This window comes from Peromyscus leucopus, chromosome 6 (genome assembly GCF_004664715.2).
Source record: "Peromyscus leucopus breed LL Stock chromosome 6, UCI_PerLeu_2.1, whole genome shotgun sequence".
Lineage (NCBI taxonomy): Eukaryota > Metazoa > Chordata > Mammalia > Rodentia > Cricetidae > Peromyscus > Peromyscus leucopus.
This window is the reverse complement of record NC_051068.1, coordinates 113,601,365-113,613,188: the sequence shown is the minus strand read 5'-3', so window position 1 is coordinate 113,613,188 and position 11,824 is coordinate 113,601,365. Positions and strand designations below refer to the sequence as shown.

At 41.0% G+C, this 11,824-nt stretch overlaps 1 protein-coding gene across 3 annotated transcripts in view; it reads right to left on the bottom strand.

The window, feature by feature from the left end:
* Positions 1-287: 287 nt before the first annotated feature.
* LOC114681710 (guanylate-binding protein 1-like) overlaps positions 288-11,824 on the bottom strand; it is a 31,128-nt gene continuing 19,591 nt past the window's right edge. For 2 of the 3 annotated variants that reach the window (XM_037207143.1, XM_037207144.1), the window contains 3 exons: positions 11,051-11,153; positions 9,853-10,043; positions 394-528 (listed from right to left, as the gene is read on the bottom strand). In XM_037207143.1, coding sequence (XP_037063038.1) covers positions 418-528; positions 9,853-10,043; positions 11,051-11,153 — 405 coding nt within the window. In that variant the 3' untranslated portion in view covers positions 394-417. Of the gene's footprint in view, positions 529-9,852; positions 10,044-11,050; positions 11,154-11,824 lie in introns of all 3 variants that reach the window. The other variant, XM_028855364.2, reaches the window with a different exon arrangement.

Genomic DNA, 11,824 nt, shown 5'->3' with positions numbered 1-11,824 from the left:
TCCAGCCATTAGCTTACCTCAGCCTCAAGAGAGTGAGTTCCTGTTTCCTCACACCTTATGTACCTTTCCACGTCCTGCCATATTACTTCCTGGGATTAAGGGAGTATGTCACCACTACCTGGTTCTGTTTCTCTCATGTAGCCTGGTGTGGCCTTGAACTCACCTGTGTGATAGGATTAAGGGTGTGTGCCACCACTGTCTGACCTCTATGTGTAATTTAGTGGCTGGCTCTGTCCTCTGATCCCCAGGTAAGCTTTATTGGGGTACACAATATATCACCACACATAGGCTCTTAGGCTTTGCCATCTTTATTATTGTGGATTACATTTAGTTCTGATGTGAGATGGTCTGAAGCATATCAGTAAGATTCTGCCCTGAAGGAGAGAGCAGGGGAGGAAGCCAGTGTGCTTAGGCTTTTCACATCACGGAACAAGGAGAATTCTTCTTTTTCATCATGATATTCCTTATTTCGTCCTCATAATTTTTGTTCTGCTTCCTGAGTTTTTTATTAAAAATTTCTTCTTGTTCCTGAAAGGAGAAATTGGAAACTGAAATTTGCAGAGAGTGTTATCATCTCAGTAAGAATGTCTGTCATCCAGGAATCAAGTGACAGAGGTGAGGATGCAGGGGACAGTAGCCCATTACACTGCTGCTTGGAATATAAATTAAATTATTATAGCTACTACAGAAGTCAATCTGTAGGATCCTCCAAAAACTTGAGAGACAACTTCTATCAGATCCAGTCATGTTACTTCTGGGTACCCATCCAAAAGAATCAAAGTCAACGTACTACAGAGAAACCTGTGTCCTCATGCTTATTATTCACTGCCCCCAGAAGCTAAACTATACAACCGACTGGGTGTTCTTTAATAGATGAGAGAATAATGATTGTTGTCATATATACATAACTATATCTTTTACAGCTGTAAATGAGAGTTAAATTATAGTATTTTCAGACAAGTAGCTGGAAATGGCATAAGCCAGGCTAAAAATAGGAAATATGCTTTGTCTCATGTGGAATCCAGAGAGGGGAGAGAAGGATGCATCATTAAAGGGGAAATACTAGGGCAAAAGAGGAGGGGAAGAGAGGTCATTAAAGGTTAACATCATGCCTTCAAATCTGGTTATATGCAAATTATGGGAATGGTATAATGAAATCCTTAAGTTGTATTGATAATATATAGTAAGTAACCAAAACTAAGATAATTATATTTTTTTTCCGATAATGGTCAAGCAAGTATCCTTTAAAAATTCTTTAAATGTATCTTTTAGTGTTGTGTCTGTTGTGTGTGTAGAATGTGTGTGAACACTTATGAGTGTGAATGTGTGTGTGTTTGAGAGAAGGAGAGGGAAAAGGAGATGGATGGGGAGAGGAGGAGGAGGAAGAGGAAGAGGAGGAGAGGAGAGAGAGAGAGGGAGGGAGGGAGGAAGGGAGGAGGGAGGGAGGGAGGGAGAACATGTGTGGAGGTCAGATGATAGCCATCATGTTGCTTCTCACTTTCCACCTTGTTTGAGACAAGATTCCTCCACTGTTTTTCTGAGCAAGCTGGCCTGGGAGTTTCCAAGGATTCTGTTTATGCTTTCTATCTCCCTGTAAAATGTTGGGAACAGGAATTCATGATACTGTATCCTGCTTATACACAGGTTCTGGGGATTCATATTCATATCCTTACATTTGAACAGCAACCACTTTTATGCTCTGAGCCATCTCTCCAGCCCACATTTTTATTTTTTCAATGTGATTCTTCATAGCTTTAGTAGATTTCTACTTTAGCATCTGAAATGTTCTGTCTACATTCCTTAGCATAGTGTTACTATGTTACATTGCTATATCGCTGTTACCCTATATTCAGCCTCTTACTCCATATTTTGAATTTACCTTAAAAATATCTCCTCAGATCCTGCCCCCGACTTCCCTTCTGGACCAGAGGTGAGTATCCAGGCCCAACCTGGACTCCATCCCTGGGCACCAGCCACTACGGGGAAGACCTGCCCAACTTGGCCCCAGGTTCTGGCCACCAGGCAGGTCCCCTTCTAGCCCCACCGGGAGGGATCCCCTTCTCCAAGCCCCGCCCCAAGCCCCTGCAATCTCCACGCCCTGCCCCCATGCCCATCTGCCCGAGACACCAGCCACTTCCTGAGACTTAGAGACTGGCCCCCACCTCCCATCCTGCCCCTGACTTCCCTTCTGGAACAGAGGTGAGTATCCAGGCCCAACCTGGACCCCATCCCTGGGCACCAGCCACTACGGGGAAGACCTGCCCAACTTGGCCCCAGGTTCTGGCCACCGGGCAGGTCCCCTTCTAGCCCCACTGGGAAGGATCCCCTTCTCTAAGGCCCGTGGCAGCCCCTGCAATCTCCGCGCCCTGCCCCCATGCCTATCTGCCCGAGACCCCAGCCACTTCCTGAGTCTTACAGACCGGCCCCCAGCTCCCATCCTGCTCCCAACTTCCCTTCTGGACCAGAGGTGAGTATTCCAGGCCCAGCCCATATCACATTCCCGGGCACCAGCCACTCTGGGGAAGACCTGCCCAACTTGGCCCCAGGTTCTGGCCACCAGGCAGGTCCCCTTCTAGCCCCACCGGAAAGGATCCCCTTCTCCAAGCCCCCAGCAGCCCCTGCAATCTCCACGCTCTGCCCCCACGGCCATCCGTCCGAGGCCTCCCAGCTACTTCCTGGGACTTAGAGACTGGCCCCCAGCTCCCATCCTGCCCTGGACTTCCCTTCTGGACAAGAGTGCCCATCCTACCCCGGACTTCCTGTCTGGACAAAAGCTCCCATCCTGCCCCAGACTTCCTGTCCATATAAGAGCTTCCATCCTGCCCCGGAGTTCCCATTTGGACAAGAGATCTCCCATCTAGACAGGAGAGAGAGACTTCCTTAATCTGTCAGATCTGTCTGAACCAAGATATGACCAAGAATGAACCACAAGGAGATGGGCAGATGTCAAGGCAGAAGTACATACAACAAAATGAAGAGCAATACAGCATCACCAGAACCTAGCCCGCCTCCAATATCTAGACCTGAACATCAAAAATTGGAAGAAGCAGAAGAAAACAGTCTTATGAATAACATCATGAAGAAGGTAGAGGCTTGTGTAGAGGAAAAGACAAAAAAAATGGGAAGAACGCTATAAACAACTAGAGGAAAGGGCAAACAAATTAGAAGAAAATAATAAAGTCCTGGAAGAAAACAATAAAGTCCTGGAAGAAAACAATAAAATCCTGGAAGAAAACAATAAAGTACTAGAAGAAAACAATAAAGTACTGAAAGAAAATCATGAAAAAGCAATGAAACAAATAAAGGAAACAGTCCAAGACCTGAAAAGGGAAATAGAAAAAATGAAGAAGACACAAACAGAGGGAATGCTGGAAATAGAAAATCTGAGTAAAAGATTGGGAACTTCAGATGCAGGTATAACCAACAGAATGCAACAAAATCATAGAAGAAAACTTTCCCAACTTAAAGAAGGAAATGCCTATGAAGATACAAGAAGCTTATAGAACACCAAACAGACTAGACCCCCCAAAAAGTCCCCTTGACACATAATTATTAAACAACTAAATGTACAGAATAAAGAAAGAATATTAAGAGCAGCAAAGGAAAAAGGCCAAGTGACCTATAAAGGCAAACCCATCAGAATAACACCCGATTTCTCAATGGAGACTTTGAAAGCCAGAAGGACCTGGACAGATGTAATGCAGACACTAAGAGCCAATGGATGTCAGCCCAGACTAATATACCCAGCAAAACTTTCAATCATCATAGACGGAATGAACAAGACATTCCAAGACAAAGCCAGATTTAAACAATACTTATCCACAAACCCAGCCCTACAGAAAGCACTAGAAGGAAAATTCCAACCGAAGAAGCCAAATACACACTTGAAAACACAGGCAATAGATAAAGCCACAGCAGTAAACCCCAAAAAAGAGAAGTACACACACACTACCACCAAAAATAAGAGGGATGAACAATCACTCGTCATTAATAACCCTTAATATCAACAGACTTAATTCACCTATAAAAAGACATAGGCTTACAGAATGGATACGAAAGCAGGACCCATCTTTCTGCTGCATACAAGAAACACACCTCAAATTCAAAGACAGACACTACCTAAGAATAAAAGGCTTGGAAAAGACTTTCCAATCAAATGGTCTTAAGAAACAAGCAAGTGTAGCCATCCTGATATCCAACAAAATAGGCTTCAAACTAAAATCAATCAAAAGAGATCAAGAAGGGCATTACATACTCATCACAGGAAAGATCCACCAAGATGAAGTTTCAATTCTGAACATTTATGCCCCAAACACAAGGGCACCCACATATGTAAAAGAAACACTACTAAAGCTTAAACCACATATGAAACCCCACACATTAATAGTGGGAGATCTCAACACCCCACTTTCACCACTGGACAGATCTCCCAAATTGAAACTTAGCAGAGAAATAAAGGACTTAACTGATGTCACAACACAATTGGACCTAATAGATATCTACAGAACATTCCATCCTAAGAAAAAAGAATATACCTTCTTCTCAGCACCCCATGGAACTTTCTCTAAAATCGAACACATACTTGGCCACAAAGCAAATCTCAACAGATACAAAACAATTGGAATAACCTCCTGTATTCTATCAGACCACCATGGTTTAAAGTTAGATTTCAACAACAACAAAAACTGCAGAAAACCTACAATCTCATGGAAACTGAATAATGCTCAACTGAATCACCAATGGGTTAAGGAAGAAATAAAGAAAGAAATTAAAGACTTCCTAGAGATCAATGAAAATGAAGACACCGCATACCCAAACTTATGGGACACTATGAAAGCAATGCTAAGTGGGAAATTCATAGCACTAAATGCCCACATAAAGAAGTTGGAGAAATCTCACACTAGTGACTTAACAGCACACCTGAAAGCGCTAGAACAAGAAGAAGCAAAGTCTCCCAGGAAGAATAGACACCAGGAAATTATCAAAGTGAGAGGTGAAATTAATAAAATAGAAACTAAGAGAATAATACAAAAAATTAATGAAACAAAGAGTTGGTTATTTGAGAAAATCAACAAGGTAGACAAGCCCTTGTCCAAACTAACCAAAAGACAGAGAGAGAGAGAATCCTAATCAACAAAATCAGAAATGAAAAGGGGGACATAACAACAGACATTGAAGAAATCCAGAGAATTATCGGGTCATATTTCAGAAACCTCTACTCCACAAAACTGGAAAACCTAAAAGAAATGGACAATTTTCTGGATAGGTACCACATACCTAAGTTAAATCAAGACCAGATAAACTATTTAAATAGTCCAATAACCCCTAAGGAAATAGAAACAGTCATTAAAAGTCTCCCAACCAAAAAAAGCCCAGGACCAGATGGTTTCAGTGCAGAATTTTACCAGATCTTCAAAGAAGAGTTAATACCAATACTCTCTAAATTGTTCCACATAATAGAAACAGAAGGAACATTACCAAACTCCTTCTATGAGGCTACAATTACCCTGATTCCTAAACCAAACAAGGATACAACAAAGAAAGAGAACTACAGACCGATCTCCCTCATGAACATTGATGCAAAAATACTCAATAAAATACTGGCAAACAGACTCCAAGAACACATCAGAACAATTATCCACCATGATCAAGTAGGCTTCATCCCAGGGATGCAAGGGTGGTTCAACATACGAATGTCCATCAATGTAATACACCATATAAACAAACTCAAAGAAAAAAAACCACATGATCATCTCACTAGATGCAGAAAAGGCATTTGACAAAATCCAACACCCCTTCATGATAAAAGTCTTGGAGCGATCAGGAATACAGGGAACATACCTAAACATAATAAAGGCAATTTACAGCAAGCCAACAGCCAACATCAAATTAAATGGAGAGAAACTCAAAGCAATTCCACTAAAATCAGGAATGAGGCAAGGCTGTCTACTCTCCGCATACTTATTCAATATAGTACTTGAACTCCTAGCCAGAGCAATAAGACAAAATAAGGAGATTAAGGGGATACAAATTGGAAAGGAAGAAGTCAAGCTTTCCCTATTTGCAGATGACATGATAATATACTTTGAGTGACCCCAAAGATTCCACCCAGGAACTGATAATGCTTATAAACACCTTCAGCAATATAGCAGGATACAAGATCAACTAAAAAAAAAAAAAAAATCGGTAGCCCTCCTATATACAATGGACAAAGAAGCTGAGAAGGAAATCAGAGATACATCACCCTTTACAATAGCCACATATGACATAAAATACCTTGGGGTAACACTAACCAAGCAAATGAAGGACCTATATGACAAGAACTTTAAGTCCCTGAAAAAAGAAATTGAAGAAGATGTCAGAAAATGGAAAGATCTCCCATGCTCATGGATAGGCAGGACCAACATAGTAAAAATAGCAATTTTACCAAAAGCAATCTACAGATTCAATGCAACCCCCATCAAAATCCCAACACAATTCTTCACAGACCTGGAAAGAATAATACTCAACTTCATATGAAAAAACAAAAAACCCAGGATAGCCAAAAGAATCCTGTACAATAAAACAACCTCTGGAGGCATCACAATCCCTGACTTCAAGCTCTACTATAGAGCTACAGTAATAAAAACAGCTTGGTATTGGCATAAAAACTGACATGTGGACCAATGGAATCGAATTGAAGACCCTGACATTAACCCACACACCTATGAACATATAATTTTTGACAAAGAAGCCAAAAGCGTACAATGGAAAACAGAAAGCATCTTCAACAAATGGTGCTGGCATAACTGGATATCAACATGTAGAAGGCTGCAAATAGATCCATATCTGTCATCATGCACAAAACTTAAGTCCAATTGGATCAAGGGCCTCAACATAAATCCAGCTACTCTGAACCTGCTAGAAGAGAAAGTAAGAAGTAGTCTGGAACGCATTGGCATAGGAGATCACTTCCTAAATATAACACCAGTAGCACAGACACTGAGAGAAACAATCAATCAATGGGACCTCTTGAAACTGAGAACCTTTTGTAGAGCAAAGGATACGGTCAACAAGGCAAAGCGACAGCCTACAGAATGGGAAAAGATCTTCACCAACCCCACATCTGACAGAGGGCTGATATTCAGAATATATAAGGAACTCAAGAAATTAGACCTCAAAACGACCAACAGTCCAATTAAGAAATGGGCTATAGAACTAAACAGAATTCTCAACAGAGGAAACTCAAATGGCTGAAAGACATTTAAGGAATTGCTCAACATCCTTAATCATCAGGGAAATGCAAATCAAAACAACTCTGAGATACCACCTTACGCCTGTCAGAATGGCTAAGATCAAAAACACTGAAGACACTTTATGCTGGAGAGGATGTGGAACTAGGGGAACTCTCCTCAACTGCTGGTGGGAATGCAAGCTTGTACAACCACTTTGGAAATCAATATGGCACTTTCTTAGAAAATCAATCTCCCCCAAGATCCAGCTATACCACTCTTGGGCATATACCCAAGAAATGCTCAATCATACCACAAGAGCCCTTGCTCAGCTATATTCATATGAGCATTGTTTATAATAGCCAAAACCTGGAAACAACCTAGATGCCCTTCAACTGAAGAATGGATAAATAAATTGTGGCACATATACACAATGGAATACTACTCAGCAGAGAAAAACAATGACATCATGAGGTTTGCAGGCAAATGGATGGATCTAGAAAAAAATCATCCTGAGTGAAGTAACCCAGACTCAGAAAGACAAATATGGTATGTACTCACTCATAGGAGGATACTAGATGGGGAACAAGGATGACTGGACTGCTACTCACATCACCAGTGAGGCTACCTGGAAAACAGGACCCCAAGAAAGACACGAGGATCGCCCAATGATGGAGAAATGGCTGAGATCTACAAAAACAACCTGGACATGAGTGGGAGCAATGAAGGGCAAGGGTCGAGGGAAAGAGAGCCTGTGGGAGTGGGAGATCCCAGCTGGATCAAGAACAGAGAGGGAGAACAAGGAATAGGAGACCGTGGTAAATGAAGACCACATGAGAAAAGGAAGAAACAAAGTGCTAAAGAGGCCCACAGAAATCCACAAAGATACCCCCACAAAGACTGCTGGCAATGGCCGAGAGGCAGCCGGGACTGACCTACTCTGGTGGTGGGATGGCCAAACACCCTAATAGTTGTGCCAGAAACCCCATCCAAGGACTGAGGAATCTGGATGCAGACATCCATGGCTAGGCCCTGGGTAGAGCGCTGGGAGTCTAATTATCGAGAAAGAGGAGGGTTTATATGAGTGAGAATTGTTGAAACCAAGGTTGGATATAGCACAGGGACAAATAGCCAAACGAATGGAAACACATGAACTATGAACCAAAGACTGAGGGGCCCCCAACTGGATCAGGCCCTCTGAATAGTTGAGACAGTTGATTGGCTTGATCTGTTTGGGAGGCATCTAGGCAGTGGTGCCAGGTCCTGGGCTCATTGCATGAGTTAGCTATTTGAAACCTGGGACTTATGCAGGGACGCTTGGCTCAATCTGGGAGGAGGGGACTGGACCGTCCTGGACTGAGTCTATCAGGTCGATCTCAGTCCTCAGGGGAGGCCTTGCTCTGGAGGAGGTGGGAATGGGGGGTGTGCTGGGGGGAAGGGGAGGGGGGCAGGAAGGAGGAGAACAAGGGAATCTGGCTGATATGTAGAACTGAATCGTATTGTAAAATAAAATAAAATTAAATTTAAAAAAAAATCTCAAAATTTTCTAACCATGTGACGTGAATATCACATATATGTAAATAGGATAATAAATATACATTTAGAAGAGTGATGCATGGTTTCCAGATTAAGGAAAGACACATGATTGGGGGGTTTTATACAGACCTGTAAGATTGTGTTGGCATTACAAAGAGTATAAAGTACTGAGTTCTGGGAGTGCATTTGCCCAGAGTGTGACTCAGACTCAAGGCCTGGAGAATAGAAAGTGCCTACAATCAGTGCTGCTAAGTGGCCTTAGGTAGGTGAAACTGCTTTTTTTTTTTTTTTTTTTTTTTAAAGCATGCACCACCACTGCCTGGTGGAGGGTGCTTTTTTTTTTTTTTTTTTTTTTTTTTTTAAGATTTATTTATTATGTATACAGTGTTCTGTCTGCAGGCCAGAAGAGGGCACCAGATCTCATTACAGATGGTTATGAGCCGCCATGTGGTTGCTGGAATTGAACTTAGGACTTCAGAAAGAACAGCCAGTGCTCTTAACCGCTGAGCCATCTCTCCAGCCTGTGAAACTGCTTTTTTAGGATCCTTACAGAGATAAAGACTTGTAGAGATGGCAAAAATGAAACCACTGTGGAGTGCACTAGGCAAGAGAAACATGCCAGACGACCACCCATGAATAGTATCTCCACATACTTTTTATCTTTCAGGAATGGCAATTTCTACAGTAGAAAAAAAAAGACATCAGTGCCCAGTGTAGTGGTACAAGGCTGTAATGTCAGATTTGGGGTACTGAAGTGGGAAAATCTTAAGTGCCAGTCTAGCCTAAGCTACACAGAGACACCCTATCTAGAACAAACAATGAGATATAAAGATAATAGAGTAGTCCTGTGTCCTTAAAGAAGCAATATTTAATGTGGGTAGAGTAGTTTGTATATGTATTTCAGTTATGTGCTTATATATTTTGAGTGATACAATGATTCAGTAGTCATGAAGCATAATCTTTTTGTAATGAGTCTTTGTCAGAGATCCAAAGGTGACGATGTCTACACTGAAAAATCTTTTACATAATCACGTATACTAATGATTAATCAATGTCTTTTATTACTCGCCATTGAATGAGGAAAAAAGATGCCACAATGACTTACCTGAAGCTTCTTAGTCAAGATCTCCTCTTGCTTTGCCATTAGCCTCGCTGTATCCGCATCCATCTTCTCAGTCAATTGTTTCACATAATCCTCAAAAGCTTTTTCTTTCTGCCCCATAATCTCCAGATTCATCTCTTCCATTTCCTGGAACATTTGCCTTGCCTCTGGGGACTGAGCTTGTGCAGATTCCACTGAAAATAAAGAATAAAGCAGAAAAAATATGTAGGATCAGGGTTTAGCTTCTCCCTCCCCCGAATGTTCATTTATGTTGATTCTTTATGAGCGGAATTCCTAGGCTCATTATTTCTCCTAAAGTGACCATAGCTCCTATGACACATTTTCTTAAGCCAGGTATGACTTTCATGAGTGAAGACACATCTTTGTTCTTTCTGTAGTCTGAAAATATGATGTCACTGGGCCATGATCAAGGAGAGGGCAGCAGTTACCCTTGGCTTCACTGACAAGGAAGCTGGAAGCGCTACACACTCACTCTTCACAGGGACAACCTTCCACTTGACCATGGAGCTTCTGCACTCTGAACCTAGGCTAAGTCAGATGACTAAGCATTCAAGGGGCAATTTAATAAAATTCATTGTTTTACACAATTAGTATAAAATAAAGTTTAAAATTTAAAAAGAAACATTTCCTTTTATGTTGAAACATTATTCACTGAACCCCCAGTATTTATACTTATTTGGGCCTTAAGTTCCTTTGTTCACTTTGCATCTAATTTTCTCTATGTTCATATCATTCCTACCATATTCAACAGTGTGAGTAATCCCCTAAATCAGAACATGGGTCTACAATCACTATGTGGATGAACAAAAAGTCTTAATCAGACTACATAATAGCTCTCTATTTAAAATATATCTTACTATAAAATTTGTATTTTTTCCAAAGGAAATGTAAATGACTTGACATATAGTATGCACTTAACCATCCTTAAAAGCATTGCCAGTAAAAATAAGAGGGAAATCAACAGTTTTAGTAAGAAGCATCAAAGAAATCGCCTTAGTAGCAACTCTTGTCTTTTTACACCATCTTCATTTCTGCAATGTTTATGGGCTAGCATAATGCAAGCATTAAAAGTTCATGTTCAATGCTATTGATTGCTGTGTGGGAGTTGATCATTGCAATTGAGTCCTGGTGATAATGTGGGGCAGGGATATATTGATTGTATGAATGCAGAATCTAATACATTTTAGGAGCATTTCTCTGTTTTTTGCCTCCATCTCCTGAATCTCCTTCTGATGTTTTCTTCTTTTTTCAGAGATTTCTTCCTTGAGATGTTGTTCTTGCTCCTAAGGAGGAAGAGGATTTAAAGACGCATAGAATAAAATCATCTCATAGAAATTTTTTTCATAATTACTAAAAACTTTCTCTTATATTTCTCAAATTGAATCCTCATCAGACTTGAAACTCTCTTTTAAGTCAGCCTCCTATCTCTTATCTCTTATCTCTTATCTCTTATCTCTTATCTCATCTCATCTCATCTCATCTTATAGCATGTTACTTTCTCTTGAGGCTCTTGTGTTTGGAATTATTTCCCAAGCACTTCTTCATAGTCTTTAGAAGAGGCTCATTCATGGAGTCCCTGAATTATTGCTGCTGTAGAGTTCTACTTTGGGATTCTTGATCCAATAGGCAACACAATTGGGTATAATTATCACTCTCCTTACCTCCTCCAACTGACCCCTTCTATAGTGTGGATATTCATTTCAAAATGATGGTCACTTGGGAGGATTTCTCCATGGTGCTTAGATGCACAAGTATAATTAGATAATGAAATTCTGATGGGATTATTAATAATAATAAAATAAAATTGAGAAGACTGGGACTGTTGTTGCTCAGAGTGCACTTCTGGGCCAACGTACAGAATCTTTGGATTTAGAGGAATCTCAGAGAGCAGTTAGAGTAGAACAGTGAGGAGAGCATTTCCCCCATGTATTTTAACAAAGACAAAATCACCAGG